This window comes from Cavia porcellus, unplaced genomic scaffold, assembly GCF_034190915.1.
Source record: "Cavia porcellus strain 051 isolate PalLab524CR breed Dunkin Hartley unplaced genomic scaffold, mCavPor4.1 scaffold_9, whole genome shotgun sequence".
NCBI lineage: Eukaryota > Metazoa > Chordata > Mammalia > Rodentia > Caviidae > Cavia > Cavia porcellus.
In genome coordinates, this window is record NW_026947492.1 from 23,368,358 (window position 1) to 23,393,300 (window position 24,943).

General features: G+C 44.4%; 1 protein-coding gene across 2 annotated transcripts in view; it reads left to right on the forward strand.

Moving 5' to 3' along the window:
* Positions 1-18,563, forward strand: part of Barx2 (BARX homeobox 2) — a 72,779-nt gene extending 54,216 nt beyond the window's left edge. For both annotated transcript variants that reach the window (XM_063256068.1, XM_063256069.1), the window contains 3 exons: positions 4,424-4,724; positions 8,966-9,050; positions 17,605-18,563. In XM_063256068.1, the coding sequence (XP_063112138.1) occupies positions 4,424-4,724; positions 8,966-9,050; positions 17,605-17,871 (653 nt within the window). In that variant the 3' untranslated portion in view covers positions 17,872-18,563. The remainder of the gene's footprint in view (positions 1-4,423; positions 4,725-8,965; positions 9,051-17,604) is intronic.
* Positions 18,564-24,943: the final 6,380 nt, after the last annotated feature.

The window sequence follows — 24,943 nt, forward strand, 5'->3', positions numbered from 1 at the left end:
ATTTATCCATGGTGCTGTGTGTAGTCAATGGTTTCATTCCGTTTCGTTTCTGCATAGTATTTTACCGTATGTATAGATTGTAGTTTGTGTATCCATCCCCAGGTGAGGAACATTTGGATTATTTCCAGTTTTCAGTAGTTACTAATAATGCTGCTGTAAACGTTTGCATGGAGGTTTTTATCTTTTTTCATGGGTCAATACCCAGGAGTTGTTTTTTCTGAGTCTTGTGGTATCAGCTTGTATGTCTTTGTGAGAAACTGCCAGCTCTTTCTGGAGAAGACATACCATTTTGCACTCCCACCAGCAGTACATGAGAGTTCCAGTTCTCTCTGTCTTCACCAACACTTGATATTGTCAGTTTATTCAAAAAATTAGGCCATTCCAGCAAATGTGTGGTGAGATCTTATTGTGATTTTATTTTACATTTCCCTAATGACCAATCACCTTAAGCATCTCTTCATGGGCTTATTTTTCATCTGTATCTTTTTTGGTGAAATACGTTTTCGAAATCCTTGCTCATTTTTTGTTAATGTGATTCACTTTTAAATTTTTTTAATCAAAAATAAGAATTTTACAACAAAATGACACAATAGTTAATACACCATGTATCATAGTCTTAAAAGAAGTTACCCGGTATAACACATAAACAGAAAAGACTTACAAAGAAGAAACAAACAGATAATAGCACCAAACTTCCTTTTCATTGACTTAAGAGAAACTAGTAGTATAAATGAAGCAAGTTAGTGCTTATAGCGTATATTTTGAAACAATTGAACAGATCATTTGGAGAAGTGTTTATCTCCCTATTCCTATTTATCTATCTTCTATTTCACCTCTCTCTCTCTCTCTCTCTCTCTCTCTCTCTCTCTCAAATCTCCTATAAGAGATTTTTGCACCCATGGGTCTGACATATTTCACTTAACATTGACTTTTCAAATAGCATTCATTTGCCTATTGATACTTCAAGTTTATCTGTCTTTATGGTAGAGTAGCACTCCATCATGTATAGATAACACTAAGTTTTTGTCTAATTGTTCAACTTTGAGTGTCCTTTATATATACTAGATACAAATGACTCATCAGTTGTGATATTTGCAAACACTTTCCCCCAATATGTAGCTTGTTTTTTTCTTTTCTTTTTTTTTTTTAATTTTCTTAATAGTATCATCAGCAGGGCAAAAAATAGTTAATTTTGATGATGCTCAATTATTTGCCTTTTTTCTTTTATATGTTGTGCTTGTGGCATCATAGCCAAGAATTTTTGGCCTATCTCAGAATTACAAAGTTTTCTCATTTTCTTCTAAAAGTTTTATACATTTTTGTTTAGATGGAGGCCTCATTCATTTGAGTGAATTTTGAAAATAATTTATGAAGTATAAGTGAATGGATATCCAGTTGCAGAAATCACTATCATTCCTTCATATCAGTGTTTATTTTAAAAGAAAAATACGATTCTGCTTAGCAAGAGAATTCAAACATCTTCCAACATACAGGGAGAGAATCATTTGATTCGGAAGTGACTAGGAGAGCCCTGGCATTGTTTTCTGTCTTCCTCCCCTACTGAAATGTAAGCTCCGTGCAGGTGAAACTTCCCACTACTTGGAGGTATAGCCTCACCTCCTGGGGCAGAGACCAGACCACAGCAGATGCTCGGTAAATGTTCCTGGCAGGACTGAATACAGGGTAGGGCTAGTGCTGCAGATCCCTTTGCGCCCCATTCCCTCTCCTGGCAGAAGTTATCACTGAGCCAGCTCTCCAGACCCTAAAAATACATTGTTGAATGCAGCCAGGCAGCTTCTTATGATAATGAAAGCTGTTCTACACCACACCTTTTCTCTCTTAATCATATATTTTAGATATTTTCTCCCAATATTCATTATTCATTGATTTACTTATATCAGTTTATATAGAAACTTTTTCTTCTTCTTCTTCCTCTTCCTCTTCTTTTTTTTTTTTTTTTGAGATAACAATGCAATTCAGGCTGCTCTTCAACTCTCTGTGTAGTCCATACTGACCTCAATATGTGGTGATCCCTCTGCTTCAGCCTCCTGAGTGCTAGGATTACAGATTGTACTATCACACCTGGCAAGATAATTCTTTTTAAGTAGACATTATAGTCATAGTATAGACTACCACGATTTACTTAGTAATCATCTTATTAATAGATAATGTGCATCATGTCCACCCTTTCACAATTATAAATGGGCTGCAGTGAATATTATTACTCATGGGCAAATAGAACAAACTGTGAAATTACTTATTAAGAACTTGTTATATACTAGTTTTTCCTCCTAATGCATTCTACTATTAAGTGTCGGTTTCTCTACCTCCTTACCAATGCTAGATTATTACCACGCCTTCAAAATATTATTCCATGTTAGTAAAAATGGTTTAAACCAAGAGCTAAAGATCAGGGATAAAGCACTTTTCCTTGATGTGCAAAGCCTGGATTCAGCCGCCAGCAATGCCAAAGAGGAAGATGATCAAAAGCTTGAATTATAGGTAGGCAATACACATTTTCTAGACCCATAAGCTTCTGTTCCTAGATTATAAGTTAGCCTGATTTTGTTTAAAAAGCCAGGCATGATGATGCACTCCTGTAATCCTAGCACTTGGGAGACTGGGGCAGGAGAATTGTTTGCAAGTTCCGGACCAGCCTAGGCTACAAAAGGAGCTCAAAGCCAGCCTGAACTGCATGGTGAGACCCTGTCTCACAAAGACAAAAAAAGAAAGAAAGATAGAAAGAAAGAACAAAACGAAAAAAAATTAAGCTCATATTTTCTGAAATAAATGGAGCTAATTAAAGGAGTAAAGCAACAGGAGATAATCTGGGTAAGACCTTCCAGAGAAACCTGCGTGCTGTACCCTCCTGTGAGGTGTGCTCAGAGAGCTGAAACCACAAGCCTGCTCTCCTAATTTTCTTGCTATAAAATATTCCCAGGTTATTTTTTTTTCCTGAAAAAGAATCGACAACACAAAAGCTTAAGTGTTTGTGTTGCTGGAGAGCAAATGGGGGGTGGGAGCACCTGATGATTTATTGTTATTTAGCAACGTTGTGGTTTCTCCTGGGCCTTGCTAGATGTTCACTAGAGGAGAGAAGTTGTGTGCTTTAATGAATAGAACTGGAGTCTGGAAAAGGGACATGGGATGTGTAAGAACATTGCCAAGTCAGAGCAGGAAGCTGGTTCACCAGCTGCACCCAGGAGCTTCCATGATGGCAGTCACTTTCAGGCCAGGCCGTGTGAAAATTAGTTGGTTTGTGCTTGCCTTCTGCTCTTGCTTGCTGGTAGTCCCTCTTTAGGGCTGCACAGAATCTTCTCTATGTCCTTTGGCTCCCAAATGAGAGGTAGGTAGATTTGTGGCATCAGCAGTTAGAGTTTGAAAGTTTTGTTGAAATTGGCTAATCTTACTCTACAGATGACAAAACTGAGGCCCAGAAAGGCAACATGATACATCATGATGGAGACATTCTAAACCTGGTGCTATTAACCCATGAAGGAAAAGAGATTTTTTATTTGAATGCCAAAGACTTAGATTATTGGACTTGCTTTGAAATCGGCCAAGTGAATGCAGTGTGTAACAGCATGTGTCTTGCTGCGCCCCTGCCCTGTCCACTGTAGCAGATGGTGTGAATCAGCGTCCAGCCTCTGGCCCAGCCTGGAACCCTCCCTGTGGCATAGTGCTGTAGGCAGCATCATCAGCACTCTAAGTTTTCTTGTGGGCTGAAGTCGGCCGTCCTGCCCCTCTAAATGACCCATCCGTGTGATTCGTGGGTGGTGCTAACAGCCCTGGACTTCAAGCCAGAAGAACCCAGCTGGTCCCTCAGGCTTAGCTGCACTGTTTCAGGCAGGTTGTTTAACTATTCTGAGACTGTTTGTCTCTAAAATGAAGGAACTGAATTAAATAATTTTTAAGCATCCTTTCAGGTTGGACTAATGTTAGGAGTCAAGGCACAGGGACTTCTCTAAGAGTTCAGTTATAAGCAGGTAACTGAGTAAAGACCACCGGGTGGTTTTGGGAAGCTGGTGAAGTTTGATATTCAGAAGTGTATGTCTCAGACTTTTCTGATTACTTCTCTTCATCTGCTTGGTTCCACTGACTATATCCCTGAAACCAGAATTTAGGGACTCCCAAAGGGAAGAGAGGGAAAAAGTTCACTTAAAACCAGAGGACTCACGGGAAGCTCTTCCTGGCTGAGTGGGACCTGAATGTTTTCACACACTCAGCCGTTCAGATCTCCCCAGTGCCTCTGCACCCTGAGTTTGTGAGTCTCCGGCTGCTTTTTCCCTCTTCCTTTTTTCCACTGAGGCCCCTTGTGCACAGAAGGCCCTGTCACCAGATGAGTCCAGCGCTTGGGCTTCTCTGGGCTCCCAACCTCTTGCACCTGTGCCTTGTGGTGACTGCTTCCCTGTCTGTCTTCCAGGCTCCCCTTCTCTCCGGGCATATCCTCTCCTCTCGGTGATCACCCGGCAGCCCACGGTCATCTCTCACCTTGTCCCCGCCACTCCAGGAATCGGCCCTGTGTTGTCACGCCACGTGGCCACTGAGGCTGCATCCGCTGAGGCTCCAGGAGGCGAGGCTTTAGCCAGCAGCGAGTCAGAAGCTGAGCAGCCCACACCCCGGCAGAAGAAGCCCCGCCGGAGTCGCACCATCTTCACCGAGCTGCAGCTCATGGGGCTGGAGAAGAAGTTCCAGAAGCAGAAGTATTTGTCCACCCCAGACAGGTGAGGAATCAGGGCGGGGACTCTTCGGGCACAGGTTTTATTCCAGTGTGGGATGTGGCACCGCAGCGGACTGTTTCAGGGATGCACGACACTGTGGCAGCAGTTGTATTCTTTGCCTCAAGTCGTCCCAGCCTGGGGGTCACAGAATGCAGCCCACAAGACTCCGTCACATCAGTGCCCAGCATCTGCCCACATCTGAGCGCACACTCATTCTACTCCATGTTTTAATAGACCACGCCAAGATGACAAACAAGGGAAAATGGTAAAAATGGTTGCCCAGGCTCACAGCTGGGAAGGAAACTCGGCTTTTAAAGCTACTCACACTTAGAATCAGGTACAGTAGAATTGGGTCTGGAATTGGGATCCATGATCTCAGTCTGAGCTGAGGTGGTTTTCTGGCCTGGTCCTTGTCTGGGAAGGACCAGATTGACCCTGTCTTACGGAATCTGATGGCTGTCAAGTCAGAACCTCTTGGCAGGGCCAGGAGGAGTCAGAACAGGGTCCCTTCTGAAGCACTCTGAGGTCCACCTGGGGAGACAGTGACCCTTGCTTCCCTTGAATGCCTCAAAACTTCATCTCTTCTCTTAAGTTATGTTCTTAACTGCATCCAATGCAAGACTGTGTGTCTCTCTCGTTCCTTGAACTCACACAGGGACAGCTGAGCTAATGTGTGATCCTATTTATTGAGAGGATTTCCTAGATCATTTTTCTCTTCTTTTGCTCACTGCTTTGTTCCTATCAGTTTCAACTAGTCCTGCCAAAGTAATGGAAAGAAGACTCAAAGGAGTCCCTGCAGCTATTGTGTTTAGCAGGGTGACAAAGACAAAAAGTGAGAGAAGAGTCTGCAGATCATCCGATAAAAGAGATAAAAGAGAATTTGTCTGCTGAGTTCCATAACCAGGTGCCATCAGCTGTTTCCCAGGTGCTGGCCTCTGTGGCAGGTGTCACAGGTCCAAGAAGTGGTAGACAAGAGCTCTGCCATGAAGGTCATGGGCCAGACATGACACAGCAGTACACAACACAGCAGCCAGGTACTAGTGCCATTATGGTGCTCAGGGCTGTAAGAGCCAAAAGATACTGACGAGAGTGGCTGGTGGGTTAGGAAGGCTTTTCAGACGAGGTAACAGTTGAGAAGAGCTTTGATTCATGGGTAAAGGAGCACACAAAAGGCACAGAAGCAAGTTTTGTTGGATGCATTGGAGGATGTTCAAGTGGCTAAGCCACCTCCAGCCTACAGTGTGCATGGTGACATTGTAAGAAGTGGGACCAAGGAATGAAAGAAGGACTTCATATCCCTGCCTGAGCAATGTGGGTTTTGTTGTTTTGGTAGTCAGAAGCCACCAAAACCAGAAAGGATATGACAGTGCTTACATTTTAGAACCGAGGCTTCACAGCACCAGAACCAGTTAGTTAAGAGAGGTAAAAGACGGGGTAGGGTAACCAGCTAGGAAAGAATCCAGGGTGCTGACGGTGGGACAGAAGAGAAAAAAGATGGGAGACAAAGTTGGGAGATGGCATGGGCAGAATGGGTAGTGGTGGAAGAAAGAGAATAATAGAAAGCTGAAAACTGTGTGCTTCCTTGATTGGACCACCAGCCAGTGGGGTCCCCTTCAGGGATGTGACAAGGAGGCAGGGGGCAGGGTGGGCTTGGGGTGGGGAAACAATGAGTTCTGTTTTGGGTTTGCACATTTGGGGTGCCTTCAGGTGGATGTTGCACACAGGTTTGTGAGCTGGGGACTCAGCTAGGATGTCCAGATACTAAGGTCGGCTCTGATGTGCTGGCAGGTAACCCTCGTGGGCCCAGGCATGGGCTTCTCATGAGTTGCATGGTGGTGGCCCAAAAGGCTTCCATGAACAGGGGTAACATTTTAGGCTTATTTTTCAGAAGCAAGCAAACTCTTTTCAGAAATGTTAGCTGTCAATAAACCTCTTGGGGCTTCCCCATACCTGCCTGGGCATCTCTCGGGTGACCTACACAGACCTGATTCACTTGCCTGGGGAGGAGGACATAGCTGGCTGGCTCGAAGCTGCTGCCTGAACGCGCCCTCTCCGATGTTCCTCGCCTCCCTACGTGACCAGGGCCATGAGCACTCCCTTCTCCGCAGCTCTGCCTTAGTCCTCTGTGTTTGTTTCTCTGGTTTCCTAGGTGATTCCATTTAAGTGAATATGCAAGGAAGTAAGAATTGGTAATGGTGGCAGGTAATGAGAGAAAGCTGATGACAGTGAAGTGTGTTTCTGTAGCCAGAGTGAGTCAAGGATGCATTTTTCCCAAGTGAGCTAATACCATTTGCTAATGCAGTGGCAGAGCTGTGAACCTTCCATTGACTAACGCACCTGATGGCCTCAGGTGAACCGGGCTTGGGAAAGCACTGCTGGAGTCCAGGGAGGACCTGTGACTACTAGGGCCCAGGGAGGCCCAGGACCCTGGAAGTCTGTGGGCTGGCGCTCTGGGTTCTTGATGCTCAATTATGACTGTTGGGACTCAGTGCTTCATTAATGGGAAAGACCAAGCACTTTTGGCCCTGGGAATTTATTGGTTTCTTTCCGTTAATCACTTTCAATGAAACTTTCAGCTGCTTCCCTTCTGCAGAGAGAGCCAGCTATATGTGAATGTTGAATTAAGACAGGTTCTGAAATCTCTCAAAGGCACATTCCACTTTATTAGAGATTTGATGTGTACGCACTAGTCAGAGCAGGGAGCTGCTGAGAATACCAGGTATCAGTACTTAGAATCTTCAGGGCCAGAACCCCTGGGTCCTGCCAATCAGCAGATGTCCTCAGGCAGAGAAAGCTACAGCTGAGAACTCGCGCTTAACTCTCCCCAAGGCTCAGGCTGCATCTGCATGGCTTCTTGTGAGATAATGGGCAACAGAGCTAGCTACTCTTGGAAACCCAGGGACCTCCAGGGTGGCAGTCACTGACCAGATGCTTTGCAGCTCTGCATTGCTGCACTGAGCACATTGGCACTGCAAGATGGTGGCTACTGTTGCATCAGCAAGCTGGCCTTCCAGGTGGTGCTCAGAGAGACCTGGGATCTGACCCACATAGGTCAGAGGGTACGACCTTGAAGACTGGGCTTGGGATCCTGGCTACAAACTGCCCTGAACTGCTACTTCCGTACTTTCCACTTGGGTTGCTTGCTGCTCCCTGGGACATACATCCCTGCATTGCTTTCTGACGGATCTGACTTGTACAAAATTATTGTGGGTGGGGATATGCCCTGTTCTGAGCGTGGTGTACAGGTCAGATACTACAGGATTGCAATCCTGCCACCTCCACTTACTACTCCAGGATCATCCTCAAGGGATCAGCTGAGAGATTCTAATCAACTTGATGGTGTGGTACAAGGAAAACATAAAATAGCACATGGCAGGTCCTTCGTGTGCAGCCTGTGATGCTCAAGAAATGGTCCCTGTGTTGTTGGAAGTAGCCAAACTGCACACTTCTCAGGAAGGAAGGGCTTTGGCTTTTAGAACTTCTCAGAAAGCCACAGAGAAATCCAGAATATGAGTAGTGATAGCCATAGAAAGCAGGCAAGGCTACAGCTTTAATGATTCTTTGGGGATATTTGTAACATTCAATCTTTTTGCACATTTTAATTTTTTAACAGTTCAGGGCAGCTATGATAAATGAATCAGTCTACCAAAAAGTATATTTGAGCTCCAGTTCTGAACTTATCCATGTGAAAGGCACTTCTGTGGACATAAATGAATGAACTGGTGTTGGGTTAGGGAGGCGGGAATAACACGTGTGTGGAGACAGTGGAGGACGTGGGACCATGGAGTTGGTTAGCCCATGGGAGGGGGAGGGGAGAGGGATCACAAGAGCCAGGAGACAGGACTTGAACTCGGTCTGGAATAGTGAGTGAGAAGCCATAGATGAATAACTTTACCTTTCATTTCCGGCTTGGACTTTGGGTCAGAGTACTCATTTCATGAAGGATCTCAGTGATTAGAACAGGATTTTGTAATGATGGCTCAGACATCTTTTGCAAATCCATTACAAACCAGAAATGTTTGAAATGGGGACTGTTCCAGTGTCCTTGGGTATGGCTGTCTGATCCTCAGTTCCCAAAATTTCTTCCACAGGATTCTTGGAAGGAAAGAAAACCCCACTGGGACAGAGTTAACTTAAGCAGGGTGGTCTGAGCTGGCGCGGTGCCTGGTGCTAGCTAGTAGGCCCCCATCTCTCTTGCCGTCTTTCATCTTCCCTATCTTTCCTTTGTGTCTCCTCTCTTCTAGGTTGGATTTGGCCCAGTCTCTGGGACTCACTCAGCTGCAGGTGAAGACTTGGTATCAGAATCGTAGGATGAAATGGAAAAAAATGGTAAGAAAGGGAAGAGTTGGTTTAACCATGTGCCAGTCCTTATGAGAACTTGTAACAGAGCAGCTCTATAAGAACCACATGCTGATTGCACCACTGGAACATCTAAGGGATCAATATGAAATATGATTTTTTTTTTCTGGTACTGGGAATGGAACTCACAATCTCGGGATTGCCAGGAGGGCACTGTGCTGGCTGAGCTATAACCCTGGCCCTTGCCAGGTGTGGTAGCACATGCCGGCCATGGTGGTGCACTCCTGTAATCCTGGCACTCAGGAGGCTGAGGCAGGAGGATCGTGGTGAGTTTGAGACCAGTCTGGGTTACAAAGTGAGCTCAAGGCCAGCCTGAAATGTATAGAGAGACCCTGTCTCAAAAAGACCAAAAAAAAAAAAAAAAGAGCTGTAGGAGGCAGAAAAGATCCTTTGGTGGTTTGGGTTGTGAGATGGGAAGATCCAAGATGCTGGCTAGGCAGGACAGGAGACCACCTGAACTGGACCTAGATTTCTTCAGCAGAAGGGTGCTCTTTTTCAGTTAGAAATCAAAGAAAGATCAGAAGCCTCCCAGCTGCTAGTTTGCACTCTACCTACTGACCTTGTCAGAGGCCTCCCTTCCTCTCCCACCAATAGCTAAGAACAGAAGTCTGTAAACTCCCGTCTCACTTACAGTGATAGAGAAGTGTCTTCCCTATAATGTAGAGATCCTGGTGCCTGGGGGCAGCTGTCACTGGGTTGCAGGTGAGTCTGCAGGAGTCTAGGCCCCCTTCCAGACGCTGACTGCTGAACCTGGGACGGGGTTGGGGACAGGCGTGCCAACAAGCACCCAGGCTGTCCTGAAGTGCGTGATCTGATGACCTCTGCTCCTGTACTATGGCTCTACTGCCTTAGGGGTAAATACTCCCACTTTTAAGTGGATTGAGAACAAACATCTTTACATTTTGTCTGCTTTATGAAAATGACTTGATTTCATTATTGTCTGTTTTCTTTTCTATTGAAAAGCACTGTTAAACTCACATTTCCCAAAGGAGTTGACTGCTTATTTTCCCAATTCTGTAAACCACATGGGACAAGGTCAAGGTCCAGAGAAAAATAAAGAGGTGGGGCGTAGACGCCAGCACCCACATCCTCTAACACAGGCCTCCCTCCCAGCCTCACTGGCTCGCACTGTCCCTTCCTGCCCCATCTGGACCAGCTGCACTGTACCAGCTGCTCCGTGCCTTCTCGGGACATTCTCATTCACTAACATATTTGGTCACAGCCATATTTCCTGGTGTTGCAAAGGTTGGAAAATGTCATCTTTCAACAATAAGCACCATTCTCACGTTTGCAAGTTTGGACTGTCCCTACTATTGCTGATAGCACTGAATGGGAAGAATAAACATTAATGGGTATGCAAGTGAATATTAATGAGAAAAGTTAGAAAGGAATCAACAAGCAGCAGATATTATAATTCTAGAGAGGAAATCCTGAGCAGATCTCATCAGCTCCGCTGGGGAGTTCTGACGTGAGATGGCAGTTTTCAAATGGAGGTGACTTGGCTCTTGAAGCTGCTCACAAAGTAAGGCAGAGAACGCCAGCTGCATGTATAAACAACCACATATGATACAAATTTAAAAATACATATTTAGTGTCCCTTGTGAATCATGCCTTGTCCTGAGTGCTACAGGAAGTAATGAAACAAAACATAACCCTTGTCTTCATGAAATTTGTGACCAAGTTAGAAAAAGGCGGCCAGGAAGCAGTAGAGAGGACATTATGATTAAGTGCTGGTTATTTATGATAGACTGATTCTCCCCTTATGAGTGCAGAGTAGAGGCAGTGAGAGAAGCTGGAACTGAGTTCAGTTACCCAGCCAGTCTTTCCAAAAGCTCAATAGTGCTATGCACTTAAAACTTATGGTAGAAGCCATCTGGGGAATTGTTCTCTGAAAGAGCCAGACTGAGGAGTGAGAATCGCTGGGCTGTGTTCCCATGCTTGCCCATTCGTGGCTGGTTTGGGGTAAGTCCCCTCAGTGCTCTCTGTGCAAGCTCCACCACCTGCCTCCTGCTCCATCAGGGGTCATCATCAGAGTCAGTGTCTCCTGAGTAACAGAGGCATTGTTCAAATTGGTTATCAGGAATCTGTGCATGAGTCAGAGGACTACGGGACTGACAGCCCGGCCTCTCTGCCCGTGCCGCCCAGTCCCTGTAGGAAGATGTGCACACCTTCGCCTCTGACGTCACTTGTTTTTCACCAGCTACTGTGCTGCTGACACCGTTTGTGGCCTGCTTGTTGATAGTTATGAATGCTGAATAAATCAAAATGGAAGCATCTCAGCAGAATTAGCCTCGGAGAATGTTCTAGGCCCCTTTAGGAAACAAGAGCCAAGCTTTTCATTTCACATTAGTAATAATGTATAGTTAGTTTTGTTAGCAATGCAGATGCAGAGATGAACTCTGCATCCATCCTTTAAAAAATAGAATCAAGAGGGTAATCACACAAGTGGAATAGTCAGGCTTTAGAATTAAACTATACAGAGAAACAGGGCAATTGCTGGAGGGTTTATAGGATTCAGAATCAGGTCAGAGAAGGGAAGAATTCATGGGAGAGGCACCACCCACATAAGTTTCAGTGGATAAACAGAAACGTGTCCAGTGAAAGTGGAAAGGAATTCAGGTAGAAGGTAGGGACAAGAGTCCTTGGGTGTGCTTAAGTGTCTCAAAATGGCAGGAGCTACCTAGAATCTGAGCCTAAAAGCCGACTCCCCTGGGACAGCAAGGCATTGTGGAGATTGGGATTGCTTCATATGTTTTCCTGGTATGACTCTTTTGAGGCTATCTCTTCAGGTACTGAGAGGAAAAGAAAAAGATAATTGGGTAATAAAGATGTCTCAAGGCTAGTAACCTAATTGGAACTGGAAAAAGATTAGCACTTGTTTCTCATACTTATTCGCATGGCTGCCAAAGACTGCCTGCCAAAACCAAGATAGCATCTCCAACTAGTTTTGACTGGTCAGCATTTGTAATCTATAGCGGGTTGGGTAAATTTAATCTTGCACATTAGATGGGACACTCACCTTCTATTCCATCTCTGTTGGCATTAGCTCTGGTAGGATCCACAGTGTTTTGCAAGAGGCTGAGAGCATCTTGTTATTCAGTGGTCTTGTTTCAGCTTTAAAATACAGTGAGATGATCCAAATGGATACCACATTCCTTTCCCACTTGCAGAATTTGTGTGGGCTCCACACCACCCACCATCATTATCTTTTGCGTTGAAAGTCCCAGATAGCTGAGAATGGTGTGAAATCATTACCAGTTGCTATCTATGTAATCTTGGACAGGTTCCTTAACCTGTGGGTGCCTCATCGGTAAAATGACTTACAATGTGTACCTTATAGAGTTGTTTTATCAACTGAGCTAATTTTTATACAACACCAAGAACAGTGCAGGCCAAGTGGGATATAACCAAGTGATGTTAACTGCCAGTATTATTGTTGTTATTTATCTGTCCACAGAATCCATGTCTCCAGAGAATCTGAACTTTTGGAGGCTCACAAAGATAAACCAAAAGAAAATTTTATGGGTTTCTGGGACCCTGAGCTTTTATTTTGGTTAAGAGTAGTCCTGACCCTGTTTGAGGTGTAACAGAGCACCCAGTCTTCAGGCCGTGACCATCAGCTAAGGCGAGCAGTGGTGTTCTCAGAGGAGGTTTATGCTGGAGCCTCCACGCTTGCTTTTCTCAGCTTCATGGAAACTGCCATCAGTTAGATAGCCCGCATATTTCTAAATCTGCTGATAGGAAAAAGGAGCAAAAGGGACATAGGTCAAGCATCTACAGCAGGGACATTGGGCAGTTGCAGATAAATGCCAGACACAGGAAAAGCAGTATTGCATTTATGTGTCCCCTGCACGTTGTGCCACATAAAGTACTGCTAAGATTGTTGAATTTGCATAGTTAGGGGTGTTGCATTCAAATCCAAGCTCTGCCCTTGACTTTGGTCTCGACAAGTGCTTTCTATCAGCTGTTTCCCATCTCGGAAGGGAAGGCAGGTGAAGGTTCCCCTCTGCACTGACACTCTGTGCTCTGTAGCCAGACTGCTTGTCTCCCACCTGATTACCTCTATAAGGAAGCAAAAGCCCATCTTCAAATCCTCAGCACCAGAGCATTTGAGTGCCTTGCTCTAGAGTTTGGAAGAAAACTGTCAGCAGCCAGAGCTGATAAAGGTAGATGGTGTGCTAGTGTTTCTCCAAGAGGCAGAGAGAAGTGTATGGTCTCAGTACAGTGGGTGCCTGCCATTGCTGGACCAAGGGAACAAATCAGTGCTAGGAATAGCTGGGGAGGAGGGCTCCTGGGCGAAGGGCCACAGGGTGCACGGGAGTGTGGTTCCTGGTGCAGGGAAGTTCGGGGCTAATTGCATGTCTCAGGTGTGCTTGGAAGCAGGGGCCAGAGGTTGATGTGGAAAGCAGCCAATAGGGTAGTTATCTCCTAATTATTGCTTGCACTGGAATGTTTTATTCCATTTAAAAATGGCCTGATTGTTTTGATTTCTTTGTCATGCTGTGGGAAGATGGCCAGATGAGATTGATCCAAGCTGTGTGGGTGGTGCTCTCTAATTGCTGGGCTGGACTTTCTTTTGCCAATTAGGTGGCTTCCTTAGACCTGCCCTTTTAAAAGCATGATTACTACATGGGGCAACTTAGTTTTGTGTAACCTCTTTCATACCCAGTGGAGCTGCTTTCAACAGGTAAATACCTTCTTGGCACATTCAGGTGCTTTCAAAAGCCTGTGCTCAGATTGAAATCAAAATCGGGTACTGACTTACCTGAAAAGGAGTACGGGGAATCTTCTCCCCAGAGGTGTTTTCTTTCAGCATCCACACCTTATTAAAGGTCCATTCACAACTCTGCTAGCTGTTTGGGTGGATTCAAATAAATACCACATCCTCACTGTTAAAGGAGATGTTGATTGAGACTATATGCTGTTCTTTATACCTGTACACAAAAATTAACTCAAAATTTATGATCATCCTAAATGCAGAAACTGAAACTATAAATCTCTTAAAAGAAAACATGAGCAAATATTGACAATATGGGACTAGACAACCCTCCTTAGAAACGACACCAATGGCTTAAACAATGACAAAAATTAAATTGAACTTCATAAAAATTATAAACTTTTGTGCTGTGAAGAAAATCATCAAGAAAGTGAAAACATGACCCACAGAATGGGAGCTAATATCTCCAAACCTTATATTGGATAAGGGACATTTAAAAATATTTAAGTAACCCTTATGATACAGTAGGAAAGAGATAAGCAAGTTTAGAAAGTAAATGATTTGAGTAAACCTTCCTCCAAAGAAGATACGCAACTGTCCAAAAGCACATGAGAAGACCCTGAACTTCGTCAGTCACCAGGGCAATGCAAATCAAAACCACAGTCACAGACCACTTTGCACCCACCGGGATGACTATAATCAAGAAGTCATAATAGTGAGTGTTGGTGAGAACGTAGAGAATTGAAATCTGTACATACTGTTGTTTGGAATGAAAAATGGTGCAGCTGCTCTGAAAAACAGTCCTAAAAATGTTACTAATGTTAATCATAGGGAGGCCATATGATTCAGCAATTCCATTTTTGGGTGTGTACCAAAAGAAGTGAAAGCAGGAACTTGAACAGATATTTGCATACCCATGTTCATAGTGACATTATTCACATCAGGAAAAAGGTGGACGTGTCCATCAACGGATGGTAGTGCATGCATAAAATAGAAGGTTATTTTCTTATATACAGTGCAACGTGGATGAACTTGAGAACATTACACCAAGTGAAAGAAGCCAGTTACAAAAGTGTACATATCAAATGATTCTGTTAATATGAAATGTCCAGGATAGGCAAATCTGTAAAGAGAAAAGACAGAATTGGTGGGTGCCTAGGACTGAGTACAAGGAGTTGGGGGAAACGCAGGGTACTGCTGACAGGTACAAAGTTCCCACGGGAGTAATGAAAATATTCTAAGAGTGCATTGTCACAAGAGGTGCCCAACTCTGTGGCTGTACTAAAAGTGACTGCGCTGTGCACTTGAGACAGATGAACTTGAGACAGATGAACTGTGTGAGAAGTGAGCTATATCCCAGAACTGTTCTGGAAAAGAACTTGTGATTTGATGAGATTCTACACGCATTCTCAAAGCTCAGCACCTGGAGGACCTCTGCTGTTCTTGAAGAAAAGAAACATTGTCAGTAAATATTGCTGACTGCAAGGAAAGTTTATTGGAAATTAGATTTCCCTAGGAGATATACAGAATTTGTCTTCAAGCAACTTCTGGACAACTGGGGAAAATGCTGTTAAGTTAGTGTGTGCCACAGTTTGAATCTGGAACATTCTGTAAAGATCCTCGTTTAAAAGCTGGGTCCTTAGATTGATGCTGTTGGCGGGTGATGGGACTTCACAAGGAAGAGTCTAGTAGAAGGGAGTTGGTTCCTGGGTGTGTGTCCTTGAAGAGCAAATGCCCTTTCCTCTCTCCCTTCCCCTCCACTCTCGTTGCTTCCTGGTCACCATGAGGTGAGACGTTTCCTCTGTCTCATGCTCTTGTCACTGTGATGTATTGACTCACTACAGCCAGAAAACAACAGACCAAGGGTCCACAAACTAAAGCCTGCAAAACTATGAGCCAGAACAAAGCTTTCCTCCTTCTCAATTGATTTATCTCAGGCATGTTTCCACAGAAATGTAGAGTGACCAACAGTGTAAAAGGAATAGAGATCTCTTTCCCTCTTCAATCTCTGTTTATTTCAGATCCTCCCAAAGCCCTTCTCACTAGCTGCCTAGAAAATCAGCTACACCAAGTCAGGTCTTGAAACCAATGGGAAAAAAATACTATCTGTTACATTCCAAAGAAGAATATAAATAGAAAAAAATGACCCCTTCCCACATACGGAATTCTTGTGTAGAACACAAATTGGGTTAATAAATGTGTAAGACCTTTGACATCAGCAAAGACCACCTGGGGCAAGCAGTTCTCCTGCTTGCTTCATGTGTCTCTTCAACTCTTTGGAAATGTTTATTGAGAAAGCTGAGTTTATCCCATCACAGTTGTCATTTACCTGCTGTGTGCGGGCACTTAGTGAGAGAGGCAGATGAGCAAACATGCAGGAACAGTATTTTACAGAAAATTCCTAGGGCACGTGGCAAAGAGGATTTGACTGTCAATTTGAAAGTTTAGAAGTTTAAGGAACTCAGCAGGCATCCAGGGTCCTCAACTCCTCCTGTGCAAGAGGAAGGCAAGGAGATGGTATGAGTGCTACGCCCACCTTGGGGGTGGTGGCTGTAGCTTGCTTGCAATATAAGGGAGGAAGAGAGGCTTGTTCACCCTGACCTTTTGCTCTTGCTGCTTTTGCTGTCTTCTGCTGCTTTGAACTGTTGCCCCTGGGCCATTGCCACTCTGCTATGGAGCCAGCTGATTATGGACTGAAACCTCCACAAACTGTGAGCTAAATAAACTTCTCCTTGCTTAATTTTGCTTGTCAGGTGCTTTGTCTCAGCAATGAGAGAAGAGTAACCAAGACAGTCTTTTTTGTGATCACTAAAATACATACAATCTTTGTTGAAAATTTACAGAATACAAACAGATTAAAAAACTCCAAGATTCAAACACTACAAACTAGATGATGTATAGTTGTCTGTCATAAAAATTGAATTATGCTAGTAGCCTAATTTTTACAAAAATATACAATGAAACCATATCAGATCCAGTGGTTAGGTCCAGTGATGATCTTATGGAGAACTGTGATTTGATTTTGGTCCAGTTTGGTTTTTGACCAGAATCATGGAAAGAATAAAATTCATGAACTGAAGTACCACCGTATTTATAAGGTTTTCCATGTCTCTAGAACTCTATTGTATAATACTGTAATGATTATAACATATTTTCTCTTTGGTATATAGTATAATTATTACTTAATTAGATGGCTAAACCTTTAGGGTAATCCCCTAATCTTTGCTGTTATAACCAATATCATGATGAATATTTTACATGCCAACCTTTGTCTCAGTCTTCGATGACATTTTAGAATTTATGCTAAGGAATTTCCATGTTTAAAAAAAGGCTACATATTTGAGATTTTTGATTTGAATTCTCAGATAGTTTTTAAAAGGTTGTGTTACACACTTTCACATTAGAGTGTAATTGTTTTCCTGCTTGCCATAAACATTGTCCTTTAATTTGCCAACATGATTAATGTTTTAATTTTTACTTCTTTCCTTATTGAATTAGTTATTTTGGGGGAGGTCCTGGGGATCCACCACTGAAATACAACCCAACTCCGTGAAGTAATTTTTTCTTGTGTTTGTGATCATGTGAATAAAAGCCCAAACTAGGATTGGAGCCATTTCACACAGACCACAGGAGAGGGTGGCTTTAAAATATGTTTTGCCAAACCCTGTGTCACTGTGGCTGGGAAGGAAGGTTTAAATGCTGTGTGAGGATGTACTGGAGAGTGGGCAAACGGTGGAAAGGAGAATGGGAAAGCGGGGAAAAGGAGCTATCTCTTAGATTCTGTAACATATTTTTTTTCTCATGTAGGTTCTGAAAGGTGGACAGGAAGCACCCACAAAACCTAAAGGTCGCCCCAAGAAGAACTCCATCCCTACATCAGAAGAGATTGAAGCTGAAGAGAAGATGCACAGTCAGGCCCAGAGCCAGGAGAGCCTGGAACCCTTGCAGGGACAGGAAGAGCCCTGTGACACGCAGGAACTAAAAGCGGGTGACGTCCCCTTGGAGGTGGCAGAGCCGCCAGGCCAGCCTCAGGAGCTGCCGGAGGCCTCTTCCAAACCCCCACCATTAAGCTAAAATAAAACTCTTGCCAGGGAACAGGAGACTGGGAAGAAGGGGAAGGTGAAGGCAGGGTGGCCAGGGAGAGAATCACTTCTACCCAGCCGGCCAGCGTGCCTCCCTGCGCCCACAGTTCTCAGTGGTGCCTTCATCGCAAGCATCCAAGGAAGACTTGCTTGTCTTAGGCCCTCCTCTTCCTGGAAGGCTGCTTAAGCCATAGATGCCCTTGATTGAGAGAGACAGTGCCTTCAAGCTCCTGTCCCCACCGAGGTGACAGCTGTTGGGCTAGATAGCCACTCTGCGCCAGCCTGCGGCAGAGGGTCTCGTCCACCTGCCCCCTGGCCCTGGGCAGCCAGTTGTCTAAGCAGAGAGAGATGGAGCCGCTTGGACGGCCTGCCCAGGCTCCTTGCTGACTCAGCACTTATTTCTGTAGTTTTAAAAGAATTTAATGTTTTGGGGTTTTTCCGGGGGGTGGGCAAGCAAACGAGTTGGAGGAAGGGAATGGTAAGTTCTTAGAACTTTTTCTGGATCACGTTTGTTTGTTTGTTTGGAGACGTGTGCCTTTGTACCCATTATAATAAGATGGTCAGGTGACCAAGAACTGATAACGCCTTGTTTTTCTTGCTTTTAGTTTCCCTCCCTGAAGCTGCCAATGCAGATATGTTAAGATAACTTTTATTTTTTAATTAAAAATAAATCTTTCAAAAGGATTGAGTGTTCTGTTTCTTCTGAGGTGTGTCTCTAACCCTCCTGAATGTGTCCTATGGGAAGAAACCAGAAAGACAGCTTGGCTCCTGGTCCTTCCTCACCTACAAAACAAAAGACTGGGTCAGTGCACCTGAGCCCCTGTGCCAGGATCCCTGGGACTCGGTGTGAGACCCGGATGAGGAAGGAGCAGACGCTCAGACCCACTCTACATTCTGGATTTCCAAAGATGACAGTACTTTTTCAAAGAGGTGATATATGTATATGCCCCCAAAGTCAAAACCGCATGAGAAGTCATGGTTCTGCACTATCTTCTTACCCCACATCTTACAGGTAATCATTTTTATTTATTCCTTATTCATCCACCCAGTTCTTCTAAATGAAATATCCATTTGCATGGATGGTGGGCTCTGGAACTTTCAGAAAAGAAGGTTTGAGAATAACTAGGCCAGATCTACTCAGTAATTTTAAGACTAAAACGATGTCCCAGCTGGGAATGCAGCTCAGGGCTTAGGCTGCGTCATTAGCACACATGAGGCGCTGAGTTCCATCTCAAAAGCACTGCAAAAAGAATGAGAAAAGGTGAAAAAAAAATAAAACCAAAATTCCACTTTTAATAACACCAGGAAAGACGCAAGCACCAGAATGTCCTAAGAGGGGACTCTGGCTCCCTCCAACCTCCCTCCCTCATTGTCTGATTCTCATGCATTCTAGCTCTGATGCCTGATTTCCCAGGGGTCACCTTCGGGTTTTTCCGTGATGCCATCAAGGGTAGAGTACCCAGTTAGTGGATGGCCAGTCATTCACTCTCCAGTCATTCTGCCAAGTTGCAGGCATGGGGAATACCAACCAGTTTTAACAGGGGCCTCAACGAAGAAGCAGAACCGGTTACTAGCTCTGTGAAACAATTGTATAATTCATTCCAGAGTTAAACAGGAAACCTCTGCATGCTTTCAATCATCTGGCTGCCTACTTCTGCTCATTAACGTGGACAATCAGAAAGGGACCAGAATCCTGACACTGCCAAGGCAGTGCCTCCATCACCTTTGCTATTGAGACCAACAAAGAGAAAGCAGCCTTTCTCTTAACCCTTGTGAATAGACAAAGGAGTCAAGCACTTGGCCTCTGAGAACCAGTTTGCACAGACCACACCTAGCTGCCTGTGCAAGGTTGTTTGTGCTGAGCCTGCAGAAAGCTCTCACCTCACCTCTAGGCCACCCCGCAGTATGATTTCATGACTGGCCTACCAGGTGGTGTCACAGCGAGCCCACGTAGACACAATGGCCAGAGGGAGCAGGTGGCTCTGTGCCAAGCTAGTCTCATGCTAAAGGAACTGCTCTGTGCTGTTCATCCCACCCAAGAGAGCTCTTCTAGGTGGATGCTGGCCTCCCGTGATGGATTGTGATCCCTTCGCCTGGGCATTCATGCTGTGGTGTCTGATAATGGCTGTCTCTGAACAGAACTGTGTGTACATTTACATGTGCTAGTGTAGCAGAGAGTTGGGCTCGGGTTCTTGACTTTCAGCTCTTGTTCTATGGCCCCTTCTTTTGGTTTGTTTCTTGCCCCTAGGGGTTAAAGTTACTTTACTGAAGTTACTTTACAAGTTAAGACCTGGGATTATCATTCCTTGTGTTTCACAGGGTTCAGCGTAAGATTACCTCCATTTATAAATCTTCAGTCTATCCTCCAGCCTCAGGCTGCATGGATTTGCCCAGTGACTCAAAGAGGGGACAAGCTGGGCCTTTAAAAATGTATTTTGGGTTACCTGGCAAGTGCAAGGTCATGAGTTTGATCCCTTGGTATAAAAAAATATATATAGTTTGGGAGATAGTAGTTGAATTGAAACCAGAACCTTGCACATGCTAGGTAAGTGCCAGGCCACCGAGCTGCATCCTCAGCCATAAACATTTTAAATTGACAAATAAACATTTTACATATTTATGTATCTTGAATTGCCTTAACATGTTTTTAAATGTGTACACATTATAGAATGGCTTTACTGGGCAAACTAATCTGTGAATCATACACTTAACCATTTTGGTGTGTGCTGAAAATACTTGGAATCCACTCTCAGCAATTTCAGATCTCTTGAGCATATTCCTCTTTGCTAACCTAAATTTTTATCTTTCAACCAACACCTCAGTCATTGTCAGGCAATCTGTATACTCGCACAGTGTCTGGTGACCACTATTTTATCCTCTACTTCTGGGTGGTTGCCTCTTTGCAATTCCAACTTGGTTGGAACTTGGTTATTTGTCTTTCCATGACTATCTTATTTCACATTAATGTTGTCCAGGTTCACCCATGATGTAAACAAATGACAGGATTTTGTTCTTTTGTATGGCTGAACATTAGTTAGTTGAGTCTATAGCATAGTTTCTTCATGTACCCTTTGGTGGACAGCTGGGTTGATTCCATATCTTGGCCATTGTCAATAATGCTGCAATGAACAGGGAGTGCTGATGTCTTTTTGACAGACTGATTTTGTTTCTTCTGAACATATGTTGGTGGTGGGATTATGTGGTAGTTCTGCTTTCAATTTTTGAAAGTAAGTACTGGGCCTCATACAAACAGGCTCATTGCTGTTTGTGTCTTGTTGGAAACCAAACTGGGCATTTCCACGAGTTTTATCTTTCCCTTTTGTCTCAGGTTCCCAAGAGTTGTGACCTGTGTCACACGCCATTCTGACATGGGCTTAGGAGTTGGTGACAGGTTATCCAGGGGTCTCCGGCATGGACAGCACTCCCTTCTCCCTCACCATCTTTCCTGGATCACTCGAGTCATTTTCCCATGGTCGGCTACTGTTGTAGTCAGAATTTGCAAGGAGAGCAAGACAATACAAGACACACACTGTATAATGTTACTTTACAGTCATCACCCAAAAAGTCAAATACCAAAGAGAGAGTGCAGGAAATCTGTTCACACACTAAGACCCAAAGAATCCAGCTGAGGGCCTGGATCCATGATAACATCCTGCATGAGTCCCGTTGAAGACCTAGAGCCCACGTCAGTGCTCTTGTGAGTCCAATCGACAGCCTACAGCTCATGACAATATCTCATGCAAGTCTGTTTCATCAATCTGCTCTGGGAAAGCCCAAAGGTCAGTGATGAAAGCCAGAAAGTCAGTATATACAGAATGAAGGATCTGTGCCAGTGGATTGAGGGTTCTGCATGGGAGCCAGAAATCAATGTTTAAAGTAAGGACTACGGTGCCCCTGAAAATTACCACAGCCATCCTCAGAGACAGTGTGGTCCCAAGCTCCTTTGACAGTGAGAACAGCTGAGTTCGTATCAGGAAGCCAGCATGACTAGCTTCTCCTAAAGATTGAATAGCACATCATCTTCCTCTCTGGAGCCAGGAAGCATGTTCAATGTGAGGACCAGAGCTCCTCCCAAAGTGAACCACAGCCATTCTCATGAAAACAAGGTCCCAAGCTCTTCTGATGATGAGAACAGCCAAGTTCATATCAGGAAAGGTGCTCAATAAACTCTCCAGGAGAACCAACAACACAACAGGAGAACCAACAACACCACAGAGAACCAACAATTATAAGCTCTTCCTCTCCAGTTCTCCTTTTCATATGAGCAACTATCCTTAGGTGGGCCATCCACACTCAGCACCATGCTGATTCAGTATGGCTGGTATTACAAGATGATCACCAGTTATCAATCTACCACACTCACCTTTGGTAGCCTTGTGTCCCTTTATTGGCTTACCTGATGGTGATCCCTGAAGGCTTAGGATTTTACTTTGAGGGTCTAGACACTGACTGATTCTTGAAGTTTTCTAGAGAAAAGAAGAGAAGTGAGGTAATTCCTCTAGAATTTAATCTTCAAGAGCTGATGTATAGACACCTTGGCCTCTTCTGTTGAGGAAGTTGTCTGCTTTAGGAGACTCGGAGAGAAAACACTATCTACATATTTTTCCCTCAGGCTGTGAAATGGGTGGTTCCTTCCATTTTTAAATAAGTTCATTAGTTGTGCCACCAGCCTGTGCACTAAAATTACCAAAAGCATGTTCTGTCACTCAGATGATGCTTGCTTGCAAAAGTTAAAGCCTAAATGCTGATAATTACTTATCCCAGCTGCCTACCATGGCATCACCACATATTCCGTCTCTGAGGGGGTCCAGACCAGCTTAGTGTGGTCCTGATGCTGTAATGACAGGAGAAGACCTTGAGCTCACTATATTCTCATGATGATTAAAATCACAGCCGCGGATACCACAATGCATCTGACTGTGCCCAAATTAGGGAAGAAAAAAAGGGGCATTCTGATCCTTTCAAATCTCCCTTTCTGTGCATACAGTACCCCTCATAAGCCAATCCTCATAAAAATCCAGACAGCATATTTATTTGTAGACAAGGTGTCTGTAGAACATGAACCCCTCTTCTCCATTCATTGGCCACTGAATAAAATGAACCCTCTGTAACAGAGCTGTTTCATTATGTGCATGTGGTACCGCAAATTTGGTAAATGATAATGAGCAGGAAATCCTGCAAATTCAGTAACAAGGTGAGGATAATGTTTTTTCCTGGGTCCCCGCAGTTGCTCTGGAGCTGTGTTGAGAATGGAGCTGATTCACTGTTCTCCGCAGTCTGGATCATTAGGATGTCCTCACACGATAATGAATCCACAGTATGGGAACTCTGCCGGGGTTCTCTGGCTCAACGCCCACATCAGGCATCTTTCTGATGAGGAAAGGAAACCCGGTGTAGGCCCCCAACTGTCAGTGAGCATCCCACCCAGGTCACCCATCTAATCATGAGTTTGCGTTCTGGTACACTGCGCACTCAAGATTGCTTACAGGTCACCTGTAAGAGTTTGCTAAAACACAACACTCAGCCCTCAGTGACCAAATGAGTGCTATGGTATGAGCCATGAGCCTTCAAACCAGTTTGAATAGATGAGAAACCAACCTTAAATAATCTCATGACAATATCTCATGCAAGTCTGTTTCATCAGTTTGGGGATTTTTTTAGAACTGCCTTCAAGTAGAGATCTCAGCTCACTTTGAGCCTTTCTTCCTGTCCACAGAGTACTTAAAGTTGACCATCATTTCATGACCTTTCACCTTTGCCCCACATACTTGGTCTGGGCCTGGGTTAGAACTGAATCGGAGGGTCTGGGCTCCATCCTTAACAGAAATAGCGCTTTGTCATCTGGCCCGGTGTGTCACTCAGCACAAGACATAGCAGTCACAGCTTTCCTCACTTCTGCCTTAAACACTATCCTGGGGTTCCCATCTGTACCCTCTCCTGCCCACGTCAATAATTTGGTCATTTTCAGGTCTATATGCAAGGAATTGTGGAGGGATGGTATCTTGGTTACTCATTATTGATACAAAATACCTGATGCCCAAAGTTAGGGAACAAAAGGTTTATTTCTTACAGATCTTGGAAGTTTCAGTCCATACTCAGTTGGCTCTAAGGGAGCAGGGCATGGAAGGGTCACCATTCATGGCTGCTGCAAACAGCAAGGTGCAAACCAGAAAGAGAGAGAGAGACACATCTTCTTCCCACCATTATATCATATCCGGTCTACACCCCTGGTGGGTAAAATACACCACCAATCCAAGCTAGACAATGAACCAATCACAAACTCTAGATTTGGTTGTGTCCATAACTGCATAAGGCTTTGGGACCATTGACATAAACTATGACAGATGGTAAGTCCTGGGATAGCTGAATTATGTTTTGCACAAAAGACGCCCTTTCCAGGATTTTGAGGCAGTTTGTTCCTGCCTTGCCTAAAGTTCTGGGTGCTATCTTTTTATGTAAAATCTCCCTTCTGGGCCCAACCAGCTCTCTCCTTGAATGCACAGAGACATCTCTTTCTCCTCTCTGAAGCTTTTGAATCTGGTGTACTCTGGGCCCAAGAGACAAAATCGTTTCCCGTGTGAACCTTGCCTCTCCTCTTCGTCACACCTCTCAACAGTAGAGTCTGAAGTCACTTCTTCCTTCATTAACTCTATTTCCTCTCCAACGCAACCACTCTCCCCTCTCTTGCCTTTCCTCTCCTGCACCTTTGGTAACTACCATTGTGGTTCTCCTGTGTTTCCACGGAGGACACAGATTCCTTTTGTTTCCCTGTAGACTACGAATTCCTTGAGGCTGTTTTTTAGTTCATGTGTTCTCAGATCTTTTTTCTCTGCTGAGGTCTCCAAAGGCCTGTAGATTCCTCTGGTTTCCTGCCAACTTACGCATTGGAGGGACAGAGATTTTGAGCTTTCTGCGGTATGGGGAGTACAGCCCTCTTTCAGAAGCCTTGAGGCCCCCAGGGATAGAGCACCTTTTCTGATCCTTGGCCACCACCAGAACAGCATTCATTGCCCTTAAGGCATGAGGTGGCTAGAACTTTTTGCCAGAGACAAGAAAGAAGGCAG